Here is a 22,302-nt window from a genome sequence, read left to right on the forward strand (position 1 = left end):
GAAATGTGTCAAAGTGGGTGGGGCGAAATAAGTGGGTGGATCATCAGCGATGGGTGTAAGTAACATCAGCGTTGTTTGATTTGTTAGATGGTTTGGACGGAGTTGTGTTTTCTGTTTCTTAACACATTTTCATTGGTCAGTTCCTGTGTGGTACTACTGATGCTTTGTTTACGTAGCAGGTTAGGATAATTAAAGTAGCAGGTTAGGATAATTAAAGTAGCAGATTAGGAAAATTAAAGTAGCAGGTTAGGATAATTAAAGTAGCAGGTTAGGATAATTAAAGTAGAAGATTAGGATAATTAAAGTAGCAGGTTAGGATAATTAAAGTAGCAGGTTAGGATAATTAAAGTAGCAGGTTAGGATAATTAAAGTAGCAGGTTAGGATAATTAAAGTAGCAGGTTAGGATAATTAAAGTAGCAGCGACAAATCGGCCCAGTTCGCTTTCCATACAGCCACTTGTGTTGATAAGCCTGTTTATGTTGACACACCCTTGTTCCGGCAGCCATGTTGAGGTAGTTACCCATGACTCACCTTAGGAGTTGGCTTTACAGCACAACTAGATCTGGGACCAGGCTAACATTTATTCCACAAAGAAGTTACACAGTCAGAATGTTAGGATTGAGATGTCGAGATTTATTTCATGCTACGGCAGTACCATTCAAGATCATCATTCAAAACATCCCAAATAAAATAATACCGCATAACAGTCACATGATAAGAGAAAATCAACTTAATTTGCACTTTATGGAGGAAGAGGGAGTAGAATGTTTTAAAATTGCAAATATTTCCAGATATGGGGTGGAGTCGTTGACGACACTGCAGCACTTATATACGGTAATTAGGTCGGGATATCTTCGATTGACTCCATTTTAATTGATTGAGTGATTCCAGTGGAAGAATGTGTTACAATCATTGTTTATTTTCAATCAAAAACAATTATCAGTAGTTTAAGCACCAAATAATATAACGTTTATTCGTTTTAGCAGTACAGTGACCTCCCATTGCCTCCGACGTTTACGCGATATCAGATTTCAAAACAGGAAAGCAATGGGAGAAGGCTGTCTGAATGTTTGATAAATGTCATATCGTCGAACACGCATTTCGTATTCTATAGATATAGAAACCCTGGGCAGAACTGATTTCTACATAGACCTTTTAAACTTCACAATAAACATGATCATCCCTGTAGATAAAAAGGGCACAACAGCTCAATCTGCAACAGACAGTCCAAGTGAGATTGGGTACAGAATTGCATAAAACTGCTGCCATTAACTTTTTATATTGATATTCTGCACCCGGATCAAAGTGTGTTTACATTTTTAACAGATAGAGGCTAAATATTGATTCAAGCTTCATACTACTTTCTATGCCCACGAACTAGGCAGATTAAGGTTTATCGTGAGAGATACTCTTGACAGTGCATATTTCGAACTTCAAACAGCACTGGATTTAAAACTTTAAACGAACTGTCAAACAACTATCATGTTCAAACAACTTTACCACAACGTTGGACTGTGGTGTGTTTTAAAACGTAAGGGAGCATTCAGGAAGGAGAAAAATCTCTAAAAGACGCCTCAAAAACTTCCTGACAACGTTGATACATTTTCTTGCAACGTTCACAAACATTCTTACAACATCGGGCTGTGGTGTGTCGCAGACCCCCACCTTGAAAGTGCTAGGACCACACACACACACAAACATCTGATACTTGGCAGTTTACATACCCACACTTAACTATCGTCTGGGTCTACATTCTTCTGTACAGTAACCATCACTACATGCTTTGGTTTGTCAAGGTGTCCATATTCACACTCACCTGTACCAAGGCTATACAGAACAGAAGTGACCACACAATTCACTAGTAGTCCGTAAATCGCTCCACTAACTGAAGCTGTTCAAATAGCAATACCAATGTATACAAGTCGTACCAATACAGTAGTACGGTGATTCTATCACGTTCTAGAGAACATAGAATTCTACTGAATCCTAAATAACAGTTCTCTTTGACCTCTAGTGTTCTGATGAGTGTATTGTGTGAATGAACATACCTGTTGACCATATTTCATTAATGCTATTCAACCAGCAGGAGCAAGAGAGAAACATATGCATTATATAGAGAGATAGGAGCAGTACGGAGAGCTGAGAGGGGGAGAGAGAGAGAGAGAGACAAGCAGCTGTCCCAGTTCCCAGGGGCCCCTTCTTTTAGGGCTCATCTCTACAAAGGGCCAGCGGCTGGCCTGTCTCCCCATCCATCCTCCTGCTAACAGCACACATCTGGGTGGATAAGATAGGGCCCCCAAGACCCCCACACACAGAAAGAGATGAGGGTAGATGGGTAGCTAGGACATTTGGGTGTTTTAGTCCTGCTGCGCGTTTGTTCCCGTTCCATCTCTGTGGATCTCTCCCCCTCATTACATCAGCACATTTAAAGACCTTGATCAGTCGTCCAATAATCACACACACACACACCTTATTAAAACAGGCCTACTAAGCAGGAGGGACCATCACAAAAAGCAGTCAAGTCTCTCACAATTAAAAATCTGAGAACACCTTTTTTTGGGGTTTCAAACAAAAACCTTAACCTCCCTATCTTAACACACACACACACACACACACACACTAGACGGAATAAAATAAAAAAGTATAAGAAAGCAGCCCTTACACAAGCCTCAGGGGGATTACATGATGTAGCTAGCCATGCCATGGCTGTACTGTCGTAACGTAGAGATTAGAATACAATCAAGCAGCTAACTGTGACTCACACCTCTCCTCCCCAACCGGTCTCCTTATAGGTAGTCGGTCTATATCATACAACGTTTAAAATGACCACATCTCACCGTTAAGATACTTTCAAAGAGACTGTAATAAAAAGGAATTAAGTTGATAGCCCCTATGATATGACCCTTATTTGATGAAACTTCTTCAAGCTTTCAGGGGGATAAAAGGCAAATTGATAAGGTGATCTCTGATCTGCATGTTGGTCAGGATTGTAAAGGTGGGGAATATGAGCGTTAACAGTACAGACTGACTCTGGGTCAGTGAATACAGATACCCTTCTTATGGGGTGGAGCCAAAGGCTCCTCGAAACACCCCTCCAGCGTGGCTCTTTGGTGCCTTCCGCCACATAGCGAGAGTTGAAATGGAAGGACCGCCCTGGGTTAGACCATTCAGATAGATATGGGGGACCATAACCCTACCAGAGGGAGTCTGGAGTCACATTAGAAAACAAACATTCAAAATACCTGAGAGATAGCGAACGAGCGAGATAGGGAGTTAAGGAAAGAGAGTGGGGCAGAGGGGTCGAGAGAACGAGGGGATAAAAATAAATATAGAAAGAGGGAAGAAAGAAAACACTCTGTTCAAAGACATTTCACCACACCGAATTACATTCAGTTACATCATAGTACCTTGATACTCCATTTCTTATTCAGCCATCACCCACTGATCGGGCAGAAAAGGGGGTAACACAGTATTCTCAGCAGTGTGCAGAGACGAGAAGAGCATAAACCATTAAGAGAATGAAACGGCGTACCCTTCGTAGGCAGCAGCTTCTTTCTTTATTCTAAAGCGATTCTTTCTTTTCTTTGTAGCACCAGCTAAAAAAAAAAAAGTCTCGTTAGGGCAAGCTTGATAAAGAGCAGTGGTCTCCGCGATAACAACTTAACAAGCCTTTTTCTGTCACGAGGTCTCTAAATCGATAGAAGTGTGTTGGTTTTTCTAGGGCTAGCATCTTCTTGGGAGCGTGCAGTATGGATTTTTTGGTACAGTGTCTTATAGTTACAGCAGAGTCGTTAACGCTCATCAGTTAGCGTCGTTATCATTAGCCGCCAAGAGGGGGCAGTATAGGGAGCAGCGATCGGCAGTGTTTCGCGCCTCGAGCCATCCTGGCTGACTCGCCAACTTTTGGCCCGCTATTTTACTTGTGTGCGACTACCACAACACTACACTAGGCCCTCAGGTCAATAGAATTTGTCATCAATGCGGAAGTGTGGCCTCGTGACATCATCAGGGTTGAGAAACACAGAAATCGACTTCCCTGGGTTTTCTGTCACCAGCTGCTGCAGCCTGGCAGCCAGCTTGTCGTCCGAGGGTGAGATGATGCCGCTGGCTGGGTACCTGTGGCCAGGTGACCCTCCATGCCCGTTGGTGGCGCCCGCCGCCTTCCTCTTGAGCTGGCCTGCCTGCTGTGCCTGGTCCAGGGCCGCCCGGAGGTGCTCGGTGGGGTCTGAGCGGACGTGAGCCAGCTTCCGGGCCACCAGCAGGGCTTGGCTGTCCGACAGGTGCTCCAGCATGTTGCACTGGGGCAGGAAGTAGTTGGGACAGTTCTTACCCAAGATACAGTGGGCCAGGTCATCCAGGAGGCCCAGGAGGAGACGGGCGGGAGTGTCGGTGTCAGGCGAAGACAGGTAGGAGGGGGGCAGGCGGTCACAGGCCCAGAAGAGGAGGGTGCGGAGGTGGTAGGGGCTGAGGCCAGTGCGGGGACGAGCCAGGAGGCGGGAGAGGACAGCCTTGGCTGCCTGGAAGGCCTGGGCCATGGGGAACGGGATGCACTTCTTCAGCTGAACCTGGAGACAGACAATGATATGGCAGCCAGTGGTTCAGATTGAATTGAATTAAAATAAACTTTATTAAACCAACAAGGGGAAATTGGATGTCACCAGCAAGACACCAGCACCAGAGACAGTCCTGATGGATGTTATACTGAAGCTAAATGTTACAGTTGATTCATTGTCAACTGTATTTACAAGACAGTTAGGGGAACCTTTCTACTTTCATATTCAAAGTTCAACCTGTATATATTTAAAGTTGAACTTGTACTTCCACTACATATACACAAAAGTATGTGGACACCCCTTCAAATTAATGGATTCAGCTATTTCAGCCCCACCCGTTGCTGACAGGTGTATAATATCGAACAGACAGCCATGCAATCTCCATAGAACAAACATTGGCAGTGAAGAGCTCAGTGACTTTCAACGTGGCACTGTCATAGGATGCCACCTTTCCAACGAGTCAGTTTGTCAAATTTCTGCCCTGCTAGAGCTGCCCCAGTCAACTGTAAGTTCTATTATTGTGAAGTGGAAACATCTAAGAGCAACAACGGCTAAGCTGCAAAGTGGTAGGCCACACAAGCTCACAGAACGGGACCGTCCTCGGTTGCAACACTCACTACCGAGTTCCAAAATCCCTCTGGAAGCAACGTCAGCACAAGAACTGTTCGTCGAGAGCTTCATGAAATGGGTTTCCATGGCCAAGCAGCCGCACACATGCATAACATCATGCGAAATGTCAAGCGTCAGCTGGAGTGGTGTAAAGCCACCCGCCATTGGACTCTGGAGCAGTGGAAACGCGTTCTCTGGCGTGATGAATCACGCTTCACCATCTGGGTTTGGCAGATGCCAGGAAGACGCTACCTGCCCGAATGCAAAGTGCCAACTGTAGAGTTTAGTGGAGGAGGAATAATGGTCTGGGGCTGTTTTTCATGGTTCGGGCTAGGACCCTTAGTTCCAGTGAAGGGAAATCTTAACGCTACAGCATATGACATTCTAGACGATTCTGTGCTACAGTTTGGGGAGGGCCCTTTCCTGTTTCAGCTTGACAATGCCCCCGTGCACAAAGCGAGGTCCATACAGAAATGCTTGACTGGCCTGCACTGAGCCCTGACCTCAACCCCATCGAACAACTTTAGCATGAATTGGAACACCGACTGCGAGCCAGGCCTAATCGCCCAACAGCAGTGCCCGACCTCACTAATGCTCGTGTCTGAATTAAAGAAAGTCCCCGCAGCAATGTTCCAACATCTAGTGTAAAGCCTTCCCAGAAGAGTGGAGGCTGTTATAGCAGCAAAGGGGGGACCAACTCCATATTAATGCCCATGATTTTGGAATGAGGTGTTCGATGAGCAGGTGTCCACATACTTTTTGATCATGTAATGCGCTTTAGCTTCAGCTAACATTTGCAAGGTAGAATTGGCAATGCACAAAATAAACAGCAGACCAATTCCACAGTAACAGAATGATGTTGAGACTTTAAAATGTATGTATGTCAAACAAAAACTAATGACTGCAAAGTCAAACCATACAACTCTATGCACAAGGAAAACTTTTAACAATTTCCACTGAACATTTTGACAAAAAAAACATTTACTTGAAAAACAGTGCAGATGCAGTTTGGTAACAGAATGACGGCACAAACAGCAAACTGTCATTTTGGTACCGTGGAATTGCCAAGCAGTATCGGGCAGACTTCCACAACAACTAAGAGTATGAAGTAGAAGGCTAACCTTCTCTGCTGTTTTGGTCCTGCAGCTATCACGTTGCAGCAGCATGAAGTGTACCCGTGCACATGGCCATATACTCTGTGTGAGTGCCTCGTCTTGCTTAACGCTCATCTGCAATATCTGCGGTTCATCCTGCTGCTTGTGACAATGTCATATCACTGTGTCGCAACTGAACACATCTAGAGAGCTAACCATTATGGCCAAGTAAGGAAGGAGGCCCAATCTACCGAACTCGCTAATTACTCAAAAAGAAGTGCTAACTTGACCAACTACCCACCTCGCTGCGTGAGAAGGCCAGCCTCCACTCCCGGTCGGGCCTCCCCCCCAGCGGGGCCGGGCAGGGCAGCAGGTAGAACCCAGAGATGGCCTCCTCCTCCGTGATCTTCCCGTCCCAGAAGTGGTTGGCCGTCAGCCAGCTCTGGGCCACGGCGGGCCAGCCCCGGAAGGACACCACAGGCAGGAGGTCATAGAGCACTCGGCTGGACCCCGCCTGGAGGTAGGAACGAGTTATTGCGAAACAATACTTATCCGGTTAAACAAAGGCTAAGTAAATACATTTGTTCAACACAAGTTTTCCCAGAATCGACTAGTTGAGATGGTTGCTAGTGCCATTCTGGAATTGATACAGACGCCAACTACGGCCTCCTATTCCCTATATAGACACTACTATTAGCACTATATAGTGTGACATTTGGGACGTACACTAGCTCATCCCTACCTGGAGAATGAGGGTGGTAAGGGGCCCGTTGCGCTCCAGCCTCTCCGGGATGGGGATGCCTCTCTGTGGTGAACGCCTCAGCTCGTCCACCGCCTCGCCCACCACCCCCCAGAACCAGTCAGCCACCAGCGCGGGAGAGAAGTAGCACCCATCCAGAGACTGGTGGGGGGACTGGAATCAAATCATGACCCAACTTTATTTCAAGTGCAATTAAAGGGTAATTTTGGCATTAGCTTAGTGCAAAGACTTTCAATCTTCGCGCTAAGATCGCAGAACTACCTCGTACTGGACGCAGAGACATAAAAATGGTATCCACAAGTTCATCTGACTCCAAGGAAGTACATAAAATCCCTTATTGCCAATAACTGAACTATCCCTTTAAAATAATTTCAACACACTTTACAGTAAAACACAATAAAAGACTAAGCTCAAAGCCATACACATTTTATTAACACTCATAAAACTAAAAGCAATAACAAAATAATAATAATAATAATAACAGAAGTTAGAAAACGCATTACATGGAGGGAGGGGGGAACAGCACCAGAGACTTGGTGACCCATTCCTCTTTCCTCTTCATCCTCCTCATCATCGGGGGGTAATCCGTTCTCCTCCTGGCAGCAGATGCTCCACCTGGCCAGAGTGTTGGGGTCACACAGACGCAGGGACAGCCAGGAGTGGCAGGGGGCCGACTGCCGCATGTCTAGGGTGACGGGCTGGTTGACATGAGATGAAGCTGTATTAAGCGATGCTTGTTTTTCGGAGGCGATACTAGTGATTTGTTTGGCATCGAAACACCAGAAAGTACACAGTCAAAACATCCCATAAGACACATCACAACTTGTCATCAATAACGTAGACACATTTAAAGTAATGCGTTTCACATGCCCTGTCCCTACTGCACCAACCTGGTTGCGGTCGTGGAGCTTGAGCGCGGGCACTAGGAGGGTGAAGTCCAGGTCGAAGTCGGCCCCCTTGGCGTAGTCCCCCAGCTCCTCTGGGTTGAGGTCCAGGACCCCCTCCCTGGCCCCCCCAGACAGGAGCAGGTACTCATTGGCCACCGGGAGACGCTGGTCCACCTTCTGTACTAGACCTAGACGAAGAACCACACACACACACACACACACACACACACCACACACACACACACACACACACACACACACACACACACACACAGAGAGGATGAGTAATATGACATTAAAAACAAATACAATGCTTGTGCCGTTTCTTCTGAAGGAAAAGCATACATTCATGAAATACAGCAGTGGCAATATTGACATAAAAATATATGAGGTCTACACAGCTCCCTCAGTGAGCGCAGTGCACGGTTTTATGTTATTCTCCACGCTAGCTGGTCGTCCTCAACCAACCCTGGATTTATCCTCCTAGGGGGAGTCTTTACTGAATACAGCCAAAATGACTGGGGAAACTGCAATAACTCACACAGAGGGGAAACAGGGGGAGAGTGAGAGAGGAGGAAGGGATAGATTGAGAGGGAATGAGAAAGAGAGGGAGAGGAAAGAAAAAAGAGATTGTGAGAGTGCGTGAGAGAAAAAAGAAAGAAAAGTCTAAACTAACAGCTTTCGAATAGTACTAACATCCTATCAATCTAGAATCTGGCAAACGATTTGCCCACCCAGCCCAAACCAAAACTCTCCTCTTTGCCAAAGAGTTTATGAAAAATACTGAACCCAATCAAATCCCTTTGTGTTCTCAACTATGGTGTTCCAGTCAAGCAAGATTAGAGCCGGACAGGCTTAAAAGGTCACTCTCAACACATGAATCTTCAGTGTACGCACGCACACACAGGGCTAAGACCCAGTGATGCCTTCCAGGCTGTCAACTTTGACCTGAAGTACACCCATATACCCATCCCCTCAGGGAGGCTCTGAGGTCGATATGAAGGCTGTGGTGGGAGGGGGGGTGCCGACTGCAGACACTGAGACTGCCGCCTGGAGCCTAAAGCTCCTAACGCGATTTCCCTCATCCAATTACAGGCCCTGTGTCGATGTGTGTGTGTGTGAGAGAGAGATTCAAAGACAGTGTCTATCTACAGTGTGTGTGTTATACTGACAGTAAAGGAAAGCAGAGAAATAATCAGATATAGAAATCAAAATCTGTCAGTTCTTCCCAAACATTGAGAGAAGCCGAGAAGAGCTGAGGGAGAGAAAAGATCTTCCAGACAGACAGACAGACAAAGGGCAGAGTTGGCAAGCAGAAACTTCCTCTGATTTGTTTTGGGTCTATCTCTAGAGTTGATCAATTGGGTCAAATGGGAAGCAGAAGAAAATACTACGGCGTGCAGAGGAACGTGAGAGAGCGCGAGGTGGAACGTGGGAGAGAGCGGGGGGTTGAGGGTTCAAAACCCACACCGGGTCGTGACTAGACGCAAAGTCTTGACACAAAGGTCGTGGACACCAGCTTAGCTTAGGTGAGGCTCCAATAAAGCTTTGAAGAGAAAAACTAAGGTGCATGGACGTGAACGTTTTGAAACCAGGACTTAACTCACTGTGTTTGAGTACTATAATTAATTAATCAATTTCCCATTCAAAACAGCCACAGTGTTATGCATCCACCAGCAGGTCTCTGGGAGGTCAAGCATAGCAGATCTCATTTCCATAGAGCCACTCTGGGAACTGTGTGACACACACACACACGTATAAGAGGAATGCTAGTGATGTGACGCCAGTACTACACAAAGAGATAAAAATATAAAAAAATAATGATTTATCTTTTTTTTCCTTTCTGTGCCTGTGATATGTGGTTGTCCAACCTAGCTATATTAAGATTAAAACACACTAACACTAAGTCGCTCTGGATAAATGACTAAAATGTAAATACAGGCCCCCCAAAAAAGTGAAAAGATGAGGAGAGAAGGGATGTAGCGTAAGAGAGAGAAAGGGTAAGAGCAGCTGTGTAAACACGTGGACTCACAATGGGAAAGGTTGGGATGTCAGACAGGAGGCCTCCTCTATAACAAAGACGTAGGGCCAAACCATCCAATAAATCCTAACACAGATCCTTCCAACGGAGACCGTTTCAGTCATTCAATTGCCATTGAGCACTCTCGCTCGGCTTCAAACCCTGAGCCTTTTAAAACGTAAACGATTAGCCTCTAAAACGAGCCCTTGCTCCTTTTAAAATACAGAGAATGTACTCTGAGACTCAAGAGAGACGGATTAACACACACAAAAGAGTCAGTGTGTCCTGCTACCCCCCAACCAACCCCCCCCCCCAACCCCCAACCGTGTTTATGCGTTCACATCAAGCCCGGAGATTAGCCTAGCTTTCATTTCCAGATCTTAAAATAGGCCTCGCTCATTCTTAAAATTAAACAGAGGGAGACTTTGTTCCCATCTAATCCAATTGGGTGTCGAAGCGAGAAACCTTCTTTTGAAGCTGAAGAGGGTCAGGGGCTATCTATCGAACACCAGGCCGCAAAACGAAGGTGACTGAAACATTAAAATGCGTTTGTGTTCAAATGCTGCAGTACAGTGTTTAACGGAGCGATAGACTGTGTTTCTCGGATCAATGTATGCTTTAAAAAAAAAACAACAGCTAAACACAATGTGTTGTGACTATGATACATCCGTTTGGGTTTTCACATGAAGTAAATGTCAAATTGCTTTTCATGTAATGTACATTAAAAGTGATTCAGTAAATGGAGGGAGAGAGCGAGAGAGAGCGACACAGAGCCCAAAAGAGAGAGAGAGAGATCTCTTCCCTGTAGTAGTTCATACAACAGCACTCGCCTGGTTAATTATCAGTCCGTAGTTAGTGAGTTGTAATGTTCCTGTGCCTGTTAAGAAACCATCTCCACCTACACTAGAGGGGGGAGCGTACAGACTCTGGGGGCACAGCAAACACACGCAGAGCTGTTCGTCGCCGTGAGACTTGGTGTGTGTTATCGAACGTCGGAGGAGACTATGAAAATATAGGAAGTTGTTTATAATGTTTTATACAATCAGTATGTGTATATAAACACAGTACCAGTCAAAAGTTGACACACCTACTCATTCAACGGTTTTCTTTATTTTTACTATTTTCTACGTTGTAGAATAATAGTGAAGACAAATTATGAAATAACACATATGGAATCATGTAGTAACCAAAAAAGACAAATCAAAATATATTTTAGATTTTTCAAAGTAGCCACCCTTTGCCTTGATGACAGCTTTGCACACTTTTGGCATTCTCTCAACCAACTTCACCTGGAATGCTTTTCCAACAGTCTTGAGGGAGTTCCCACATATGCTAAGTACTTGTTGGCTGCTTTTCCTTCACTCTGCAGTCAAAATCATCCCAAACCATCTCAATTGGGTTGAGGTTGGGTGATTGTGGAGGCAAGATCCACTGCTGCAGCACTCCATCACTCTCCTTCTTGGTCAAATAGCCCTTAGCCTGGAGGTGTGTTGGGTCATTGTTCGGTTGAAAAACAAATGATAGTGGGACTAAGCTCAAACCAGATGGGATGGCGTATCGCTGCAGAATGCTGTGGTAGTCATGCTGATTAAGTGTGCCTTGATTTCTAAATAAATCACAGAGTGTCACCAGGAAAGCACCCCCACACCACCTCCTCCATGCTTCACGGTGGGAACCACACATGCAGAGATCATCTGTTCACCTACTCTGCGTCTCACAAAGACACGGCGGATTGGAACCAAAAATCTCACATTTGGACTCATCAGAACAAAGGACAAATTTCCACCGGTCTAATGTCCATTGCTCGTGTTTCTTGGCCCAAGCAAGTCTCTTCTTCTTATTGGTGTCCTTTAGTGGTGGTTTCTTTGCAGCAATTCGACCATGAAGGCCTGACTCACGCAGTCTCCTCTGAACAGTTGATGTTGAGATGTGTCTGTTACTTGAACTCTGTGAAGCATTTATTTGGGCTGCAATCTGAGGTGCAGTTAATTGCCGATTTCTGAGGCTGGTAACTCGAACTTATCTTCTGCAGGAGAGGTAACTCTGGGTCTTCCTTTCCTGTGGCGGTCCTCATGAGAGACAGTTTCATCATAGCGCTTGATGGTTTTTGCGACTGCACTTGAAGCAACTTTCATAGTTCTTGAAATTGTCCGGATTGACTGACCTAAGCGGCCTTAACCGACATCATCGGTGCCTGGGGAACAGTGGGTTAACTGCCATGCTCAGGGTCAGAACGACCGATTTTGACCATGTCAGCTCGGGGATTCGATCCAGCAACCTTTCGTACTAGACTGTCAGTTGACGAACTATAGCCCATCTGTTGCTATGTACAATTTGCCTCCTTTGTCCTCTTTAATCAATTAACAATTTTCAACTACTGGCCTGTCGTTGGCTGGATGTCCTTTGGTTGGTGGACCATTCTTGATACACATAGGAAACAGTTGAGCGTGAAAAACCCACAAGCGTTGTAGTTCTTGACACACACAAACTGGTGCGCCTGGCACCTACTAGCATACCCTGTTCAAAAGACACTTAAAAATCTTTGTCTTGCCCATCCACCCTCTGAATGGCAGACATACACAATCATAGCTTTCACCTGGATTCACCTGGTCAGTCTGTCATGGGAAGAGCAGGTGTTCCTAATGTTTTGTACACTGTATATATGAGAGAGAGGAAGAGCAAAAGCTGCTGCCAGAGAGCTAAGGTGGACCGTAGGCAGCATTAGTCAGAAAGTGTGTGTGTGACGCACTGGGGACACAAGTCCTATGGGAGAGTTGAAAGCAGTCAACAACCACTGCACAACCGATCATTACCTGAACAACTTCGCTGCTACAGCCCAGCCACACAATCAAACAACGGTCAATTCACATTCAGTCGTGTTGACATCACTGCCAAAATACACACACATAGACTTTTAATTCATCTAGCTTGATCTTAGCGAAGGCTAAGTGAGGTACAGAAAATACAAAATAGTATTCAATAAGTCCTTAAAAAAAAAAAAATCGGCGATGACCTTGAAAACCAAAATGTTTTGCATATCTGTCACTTTTGAATAAGATAATAGTAAGTGGAAGGATTTTGATCTTATTGGACAGTGTCGGTGAAGGTTTCCACTGAGATATTTTCCCACCTACGGAACCCCAACATGTGGGCCAGTCTGTCCAGAAGAGTCCCCTTCCGAATACGCTTTTCTCTGATTGGTTGTTGCATACGGGGTGTGATCCCACTGTTGGAGGGGCAAGCCGACACGCAGACAACAATAAACAAGCACGGCAGGAAGAGACAAAACAGCTTGTTTGGGTTGTTTTGCTTTTGCTTTGTCTTTACGTCTCTCAACTCTAGGCGACCTCCTGACTTTGCACGCCTGGACATGTTCAAGACAATGCCTGACTTGTGCCTCATTCTTTAGTTATTGTGCCTCGGTGAGTCGGCCGAATCTGAAATGGAGCTCCCCCTTTTTTCTCCCCTCTCTCCTCTAGCCTTCTTTGTGTTTGAATTAAAATGACTATAAAGCAGTATAAAACAAATACTTTTTTAATGAGATCTGTGGGGAAGGGGGTCACCAGTAGTCTGGTGTTCAAAGGCACATGAAAAGGGTGTGTTTGTAAAGACTAGCCTAAGAAGTGGGGGCTGAAGATGGGGAGAGAACCCATGGCGATAACAGAATTCTGTTTTTAGTTTGATAGGAGTGGGTGTTATTCCTCTCCAAGTCAATTTTTCTGTCTTTGAGGGGAAGTGAAAAATGAAACATGGAGGATTACTCACAGCGTATACAATGCAGAAAGCACTAGAATCAAGTTGTTGTTTACTGGTTCAGCAACGACTTGTAGCATTTTATCTGACAGACTTGAACCTACAACCTTACAAGATATCTCACTTCTTACTGTAAATAAGAACAATCACTTGTTACAGTGCATTTGGAAAGTATTCAGACCACTTGACTCTTTCCACTTTGTTACAGCCTTATTCTAAAATGGATTAAATTGTTTTTTTCCCCCTCATCAATCTACACACAATACCCCATAATGACAAAGCAAAAACAGGTTTAGATTTTTGCAAATGTACTAAAAATAAACTGAAATATCACATTTACATAAGTACTCAGACCTTTTACTCAGAACTTTGTTGAAGCACCTTAGGCAGCGATTACAGCCTCAAGTCTTCTTGGGTATGACGCTACAAGCTTGGCACACCTGTATTTGGGGAGCTTCTCCCATTCTTCTCTACAGATCCTCTCAAGCTCTGTCAGGTTGGATGGGGAGCATCGCTGCACAGCTATTTTCAGGTCTTTCCAAAGATCTCTCTGTGCTTTGCTCCGTTCATCTTTCCCTCGATCCTGACTGGTCTCCCAGTCCCTGCCGCTGAAAAACATCCCCACAGCATGATGCTGCCACCACCATGCTTCACCTTAGGGATGGTGCCAGGTTTCCTCCAGATGTGACGCTTGCATTCAGGCCAAAGAGTTCAATCTTGGTTTCATCAGACCAGAGAATCTTGTTTCTCATGAGTCTTTAGGTGCCTTTTAACAAACTCCAAGCAGACTGTCATGTGCTTTTTACTGAGGAATGGCGTCCGTCTGGCCACAATACCATAAAGGCCTGATTGGTGGAGTGCTGCAGAGATGGTTGTCCTTCTAGAGCTCTGTCAGAGTGACCATTGGGTTCTTGGTCACCTCCCTGACCAAGGCCCTTCTCCCCTGATTGCTCAGTTTAACCAGGTGGCCAGCTCTAGGAAGAGTCTTGGTGGTTCCAAACTTCTTCCATTTAAGAATGATGGAGGCCACTGTGTTCTTGGGGACCTTCAATGCTGCAGAATTGTTTTGGTACCCTTCCCCAGATCTGTGCCTTGACACAATCCTGTCTCGTAGCTCTACGGACAATTCCTTCGATCTCATGGTTTGGTTTTTGTTCTGACATGCACTTTCAACTGTGGGACCTTATATAGACAGGTGTGTGCCTTTCCAAATCATGTCCAATCAATTGAATTGTAGAACCATCTCAAGGATGATCAATGGAAACAGGATGAACCTGAGCTCAATTTCGAGTCTCATAGCAAAGGGTCTGAATACTTATGTAAATGTAGTGGGTTTTTTTAATTATACATTTGCAAAAAAATATAAAAACCTGTTATCGCTTTGTCATTATGGGGTATTGTGTACACAAAATACATAATCTATTTTAGAATAAGGCTGTAACGTAACAAAATGTGGAAAAAGGGCAGGGGTCTGAATACTTTCCGAATGCACTGTATGCTAGTCATTACTCTACATTTCTGCATTCCCACCAAACCATATAGTCCTGTGGGAATACTGGAGGCATTTGTTTCCAAAGGCATGCTATAGGCTAGCCTAAAACAGTTAACTAAGGAGCTACTGGGTAAAGAAAGTGTTTTTTTCCTTCCTTAGATCTGTGCAGCTGCTTCCCTGTGTGGTGCAATCTCTCTCCTCTCCATCTCTGTCAGCTCTTAATGGCCAGTGGGGAGCCACCTGCTGCTTAAACTAGGCTAGAGAAGCCTTTATAAAAAGACCCAACTAGAAAGGAAGTCAAACACATTATATGCACAGACACACACACATGCACACTAGCGTTGCACGGTATTTCGGAAACTCTGCATTCTTTTCAACACTAGAACATGAAAAACGGTTCAGTACTAGAATTTTTCTATCTTTCGGTAATTCTGTCAAATGTGTCTCACCTCATATATGGATTCATCGGATCAAGTCTGTCTAGTAATTTGTCTGAATCTTCAAGGGGGCAGTAGCTAGCCAGGCTGACCATGCAGCTGACACAGCGCAAAACACTTTTGTGAGAAAATATCGACAGCGTGGCTTCTTGAAACCAAAACATCGTACCTTCTTGCCTGCAGCTTGTTGACAAAACTGGCTGCAGAAGCAAACTATGGGAATACTTTGATTACAGAGCAGATGAGGGCCAGCCCACTGAAACAATTAAGCAAAACATGATACAAAGCAGTGCAATGGAAGGGAGGTTCAGTTCCAAGCAAAACGAAATAAAGCAAACTATTTTATACGACATTTGCATTGTAACGTTATTGTTATTCTACTAAATTTGAATTAGTGAGTGACAATGATATGAACATATATTCAGCATGACATTCATTTGGGCATTATAATGTGATTGCACAACCCAAAAGTAATGTGAAATGCACTCATAACTTGACAGCAATATATTTTGACTACTTAGCATTTGTCTAGGCTTACTAGCATTGCACCCTGGGACTCGTGGTATGCTGTATAAATTCAATTGTATTTCTATGGCGTCTAGACTATTGCAACGTAAAAGTTTCAGAAATGAGCGTCAGTGTTTTTTTATGTTGTTTTGGAACTAAACTATTCATTTAATACATTCAATTCATTAGCTGTAATGAAACATTAATTGCAGGTCTAATGAATGTAATTTGACCCAATATTATGGCCATAGATGAGCAAATCAACCCTGATATGTATCAAATTACTTTTTAAAACATTTGCTTTTTGCATAAGGGAATTGGAGGCAATTCTTCTGTTATTTAACATGGCGTTTTATTTTTGGAAGAAATTTAATACAGAATAGAAGATATTCTGTTCTACCAGTTACCGACATTGTTCACTGTTTTTACCACGGTATCGTTTCCATACCGAGTATCGTTTTGGTATTGAGTATTGCTTCGGTATCCTAAACCTGGTATCAAAGTCAAAAATCTGGTATCGTGACAACACTTATACACACAGAGATACACAGATGCATAGACACACACAGATGCATAGACACACACAGATGCATAGACACACACTCCAAGTGTTCCATATAAAGGGCCCATTTTAACATTCCTAGTAGCTAGGCAGGTATTCCCTTTTAACTGCCTGGGCTCCATCCTCTTCTAGGTCCTTAAAAAAATAAAAGTGGCAGTGCTACTACCGTAGCTAATGAACACAGTGCATTAACACAATCATACATCCTACACTCACATTATCTCTGTTCTCTAGCAGAGAGTTGGAAATGAAACAGCAGATACAGAGAGAAAGAGAGCGCAAAAGAGAGAGGGGGGTAGGGTGATGGGAGAAATAGATCCTATCCTTTGGCTGCTATACAGGGAGCTAGATTGTAGGAAAAACCCCACTGCGAAGTGTTTAAGAGAAGCTTTTAGCTGTCAGTCTGACTGTCAATGGAGACAGCGAGTGGGAGAAGAAAAAAAAGGAGGAATGTGGTGGTGTGAGGACACACGAGTTAAGAAAGAATGTGGAGCTGTGGTAGGAAAAGAGTTGGGTACACAGTGAGGGCAGGGAGAGTCACTAAACTGGGGTAGCGGGTTAAGTGTTTGTGAGCGAGAGAGAGAGGGGAGAGAATGAGGGGCGAGAGAGAGAGCGAGGACGAGAGAGAGCGACACAAAGAGAGAGAGACAGAAAGAGCCAGAGAGAGAGAAAGAGAGCGAGAAAGAGAGCAAGAGGAGAAAAGAGGATGCTAGACTAGCAAGCACAGAACCAAAGTAGGAGAAGCAGAGAGATACAGCTTATCCAACATCTGACTTGATTTGCAGAAGATAGAGAGATACAGGAGGAGGGTTGGCTGTCAGCTATGATATTTGTGGGCAGACAATACACCCATGCCAATAGTGGCTCCTATTCACAGCTATTGTTACATGGGGATGAACAGGGAGAGTGGATTTAGAGATGGACGGGGAGAGTGGATTTAGAGATGACGGGGAGAGTGGACTTATAGCCAGTTAGACTGTTTGCATTGTGCTTCCCTCTCAAGCTGCACATGATCCACAAACAGGCCACGAGAGAGCGAGAGAGAGAGAGAGAATAAGGAAAGAGCCAAGTGAGGGACATGCAGGGAGGGATACAGGCCAAAGAGGCTTGGTTCCAGTTGCACTGGGACAGGCAAGGGAGAGAGGAGAGAAAAGGAAAGAGCTTAGGGGCGGGCAGTGGCAGAGCAGAGAGAGAAGAGTGCCACCTATTGGACAAACAACCTCACTTCACCTGGCTGAAAAGTACTGTATATCAGGAGTATGACACACAACATAAACACAGCCAACACCTTTCTTCTATCTGTCCTTCTCATGAATAGGCTATACACCAGTGGAGGCTGCTGAGGGGAGGACAGTTAATAATAATGGCTGGAATCAAACATCATGCGTTTGATACCATTCCGGTCATTATGAGACTTCCTCCCCTCAGAAGCCTCCACTGCTACACACTACAATCACATAACTTACAAGTGTTCACCAAACACACAATATATATAAATAAATATATATAAATATATGTGAATCATAAATGTATACCATAGATATTTTACCATCTAATGATTTCAGAAATGTTAACCTCAGTGTGTCACAACACATTCTCTGTTACTATGAGCTTTACCCAGCATGTTGAAGATAAAGTCTTTGGCCGTGTGGACCTCCAGGGCCAGTTGGTCCCCGAAGTCCCCCTGTTCCAGGGTGACCAGCTCAGACACCTGAGACGACAGCTGCTCCAGCATGACCCCCGACCTGAAATCCACCTCAGAGGCTTTCTTCACCGGCGCCGGGGATCGAGGGGCCACCGCACTTATCAGGGTCTCCATGGTTATTCACACCCTATGGTTGGGTATACAGGTCTTGTCAATCATTTTTATAAAGGGGAGAACTCATTGCATACCTTGTGTGTTATTGGCAATCAAAGTGAATTGTAAACTTTGTTATTGTACTCTCAGTCCTGGCACTGACTTATGAATTGACTATCAAATAGGGAGTGATACCAGGGATTTGTAGGATTATAAATCACACGCATTGAATAGCATATCCCCTAGCTAGCTATGTTCATGTTTTGAATTGTTAATCCACAGTAAACGCAGATACAGATATACTCAAATGAATATCAAAGTTCACATTAATCTGAAAGCCACCTGGTGTTTTTGAAATGCAAGCTACTTAGTCAGTGACAGCATGGGTGCTGTCCTCAAAACTAGATCAATTAGCTAGCTATCTAGCATGCTAATTAACGTTAGCTGGCTAATTTGAGTCTAGCCAGTTAGCCAACTGTTAGCAAATTTGCTTGCTACAACAAGCAGCCATAGCAATATCCATAACAATTTAGACTTGCTAACTAGCTCTGATTATTTGGAGAAGATACTAGAATCGATTTTCGATGAAACCCTAACTAGTTAGTTAGTTAGCCAGCCAGCCAGCTGGCGTGCTTGCTAGCCGGACAGGTGGGGATAAGTGCACCAACACAACTGAGTTAGCTAGCAAGCTGGACAGCGATTCTTTCACACACCGCAACGATGCATTGTTTGAATGCATAAATATACATTTGAACAAACACACACCCTTAGCACGCAGATCTGGTGAAGTTTCTTTGCTATATTCCAGGCGTACTGTTTTGGTCTTTATATTGAAATCTGATTTCTTCTCCCGTCATTTCCAACAGGTCCCCAGCACCACCTTCCCTTCCCCCTAGCAACACAGACCTCGGAAATCACGCCCTCCACTGAGGCTCTTGGGATTAGTAGTGTGTGTACCGGTAATAAAGCTCTCCTAAAAACTACAAAGCAGATTTGTACGTTATGATTACATTTGTGACCCTCTGTAGCCTACTATAAGTACATCAGTTGAGATAAGGACAGTGGGGTCCAGCCCTGGTCAGAGATTGGATAGGTTGCTATGATTTTTAAATCTAATCTAATCACAGCAATTAGGCCAGGGATGGGCAACTTTGATGGGGGTGAGGGCCACAAAAAATCGGAACTCATCATGAGGGTCCGCAGCTTCATACCCTCATCCAAGTCCCACAATCATTGCGAGCAATGCAGAGAGACATGTTTTAAGTCGTCAGAGTTTTTCTTTTCGGCAGCTCATTGAAACTGATAGAAGTTCATAGAACTCATAGAAGTTCTTGCTGCCTTATTAGCTATCGACACCAAGAAGTCATTAGGGGCTGACAATTTGGACCCGTGTTTGCTTAAGTATGCAGCAGCCCCCCCCCCCCCCCCCCCCCCCCCCCCCCCCACCCCCCATCATTGCTGGCTCAGTAACACACTTTTTTTTATTTAACTTTAGTATCAGGAAATATTCCAGAAGTGTGGAAAGCAGCTTTTGTGCCACCACTCGGCATGGGTGGGGATAGTTTTGAGATCCTGATCATTATCGACCCATTTCGAGGCTTCCTTATCTTGCAAAAATACTAGAATCATTGGTCAAGAAACAGCTATCTTATTTAGTATCTGTAAATGGTATTCTTAATGTTAATCAATCCGGATTGATTCATACCTAAACATAGCACCACTACGGCTTGTTAGATGATAGAAAGAATTGTGCTGCCATGTTTGTAGACTTGTCAGAAGCTTTTGATACTGTAGAACCATGTCATTCTGTTGAATATGCTGTTGTCAATAAGGTTCCGTACTGATGCTTGCCGATGGTTTCATTATTATCTCAATGACAGAACTCAGGCCATCGAGGTAGATGGGGTCAAATCTGAGTTCCTTGAGGTACATAAAGGGGTGCCCCAAGGTTACAATCTATATAAATAACATTGGTAATGCTGTAAAATATATATATATATTATATTATATTATATACACACACACTACCGTTCAAAGGTTTGGGGTCACTTAGAAATGTCCTTGTTTTGAAAGAAAAGCACATTTTATGTCCATTTAAATAACGTCAAATTGATCAGAAATACAGTGTAGACATTGTTAATGTTGTAAATTGTAGCTGGAAATGGCAGATTTTTTATGGAATATCTACATAGGCGTACAGAGGCCCATTATCAGCAACCATCGCTCCTGTGTTCTAATGGCACGTTGTGTTAGCCTATTCAAGTTGATCATTTTAAAAGGCTAATTGATCATTAGAAAACCCTTTTGCAATTATGTTAGCACAGCTGAAAACTGTTGTTCTGATTAAAGAAGCAATAAAACTGGCCTTCTTTCGACTAGTTGAGTATCTGGAGCATCAGCATTTGTGGGTTCGATTACAGGCTCAAAATGGCCAGAAACAAAAAATTATTCTATTCTATTCTTGTTCTGAGAAATGAAGGCTTTTCAATGCGAGAAATTGCCAAGAAACTGAAGATCTCGTACAACGCTGTGTACTACTCCGTTCACAGGACAGCGCAAAGTGGCTCTAACCAGAATAGAAAGAGGAGTGGGAGGCCCTGGTGCACAACTGAGCAAGAGGACAAGCACATTAGAGTGTCTAGTTTGAGAAACAGACACCTTACAAGTCCTCAACTGGCAGCTTCGTGAAATAGTACCCACAAAACACCAGTCTCAAAGTCAACAGTGAAGAGGCGACTCCGGGGTGCTGGCCTTCTAGGCAGAGTTGTAAAGAAAAAGCCATATGTCTTACTAGCCAATAAAAATAAAAGATTAAGATGGGCAAAAGAACACAGTCACTGGACAGAGATATTGCTTTTTCTTTGCAACTCTGCCTAGAAGGCCAGCATCCCGGAGTCGCCTCTTCACTGTTGACGTTGAGACTGGTGTTTTGCGGGTACTATTTAATGAAGCTGCCAGTTGAGGACTTGTGAGGCATCTGTTTCTGAAACTAGACACTTTAATGTTTCATTTACATAAACAAAGCATGTCTGAATTTTGTTAATTTAACCTCTACGGGATCGGTGTCCCCCCCGCGAGACGGTTGAGCTAACATGCGCTAATGTGATTAGCATGACGTTGTAAGTAACAAGAACATTTCCCTGGACATAGACATGCCTTATATGGACAAAAAGCTTAAATTCTTGTTAATCTAACTGTGCTGTCCAATTTACAGTAGCTATTACACTGAAAAAATATCATGCTATTTTTTGAGGAGAGTGCACAACAACAACAAACTTTTATCACGGCAACTGGTTTGATACATTCACCTCTGAAGGTAAATAATGTACTTACATTCAGTAATCTTACTCTGATTTGTCATCCTGAGGGTCCCAGAGATAAAATGTAGCATAGTTTTGTTTGATAAAATCCATTTTTATATTCAATGTAGGAACTGGGTTCTACAGTTTGAACCCCTGCTGTTAGTGTCTTTTCTGTCTTTTATGACATTCCTGGGAGTGTGTAAGCTTACATTTTTTATTACCATATACTTTTTGTGTGTTCTCTATAGTTATGTGATTGAAAATGTATTAATTGACCAATTCGGGACATTTGGGCAGACTTGATACAACATTTTGAAAAGTAATGCAATGGTTCATTGGATCAGTCTAGAACATTGCACATACACTGCTGCCATCTAGTGGCCAAAATCTGCACCTAGACTCCTACGCGATATAATGGCCTTTCTCTTGCATTTCAAAGATGATGAAAAAAATATATGTATAAAAAAATGTGAAAATGCATTTTTTTTCTTTGTATTATCTTTTACCAGATCTAATGTGTCATATTC

General features: G+C 43.9%; 1 protein-coding gene across 1 annotated transcript; it reads right to left on the minus strand.

Annotated features, from left to right (window-relative positions):
• Positions 1-613: 613 nt before the first annotated feature.
• On the minus strand, positions 614-19,407 carry LOC106608720 (nucleotidyltransferase MB21D2). Its single transcript, XM_014206820.3, has 7 exons — positions 19,239-19,407; positions 18,293-18,507; positions 7,908-8,092; positions 7,521-7,715; positions 7,000-7,170; positions 6,559-6,771; positions 614-4,566 (listed from the first exon to the last, which is right to left on the minus strand). The coding sequence occupies exons 2-7, from the start codon at positions 18,492-18,494 to the stop codon at positions 3,961-3,963; spliced, it is 1,572 nt and encodes a 523-aa protein (XP_014062295.3). The 5' UTR covers positions 18,495-18,507; positions 19,239-19,407; the 3' UTR covers positions 614-3,960.
• Between the last annotated feature and the right edge of the window lie 2,895 nt (positions 19,408-22,302).

The sequence above is a fragment of the Salmo salar genome, chromosome 07 (genome assembly GCF_965601325.2).
Source record: "Salmo salar chromosome 07, fSalSal1, whole genome shotgun sequence".
Taxonomy (NCBI): domain Eukaryota; kingdom Metazoa; phylum Chordata; class Actinopteri; order Salmoniformes; family Salmonidae; genus Salmo; species Salmo salar.

Excerpts from the sequence above, each read along its gene's own strand:
- LOC106608720 (XM_014206820.3), bottom strand. The coding sequence starts at position 18,494 with ATGGAGACCCTGATAAGTGCGGTGGCCCCTCGATCCCCGGCGCCGGTG. Across the intron at positions 6,772-6,999 it reads TTACCACCCTCATTCTCCAG|GCGGGGTCCAGCCGAGTGCT; the intron begins GTAGGGATGAGC and ends TCCTACCTCCAG. Across the intron at positions 4,567-6,558 it reads TGGCCTTCTCACGCAGCGAG|GTTCAGCTGAAGAAGTGCAT; the intron begins GTGGGTAGTTGG and ends GTCTGTCTCCAG.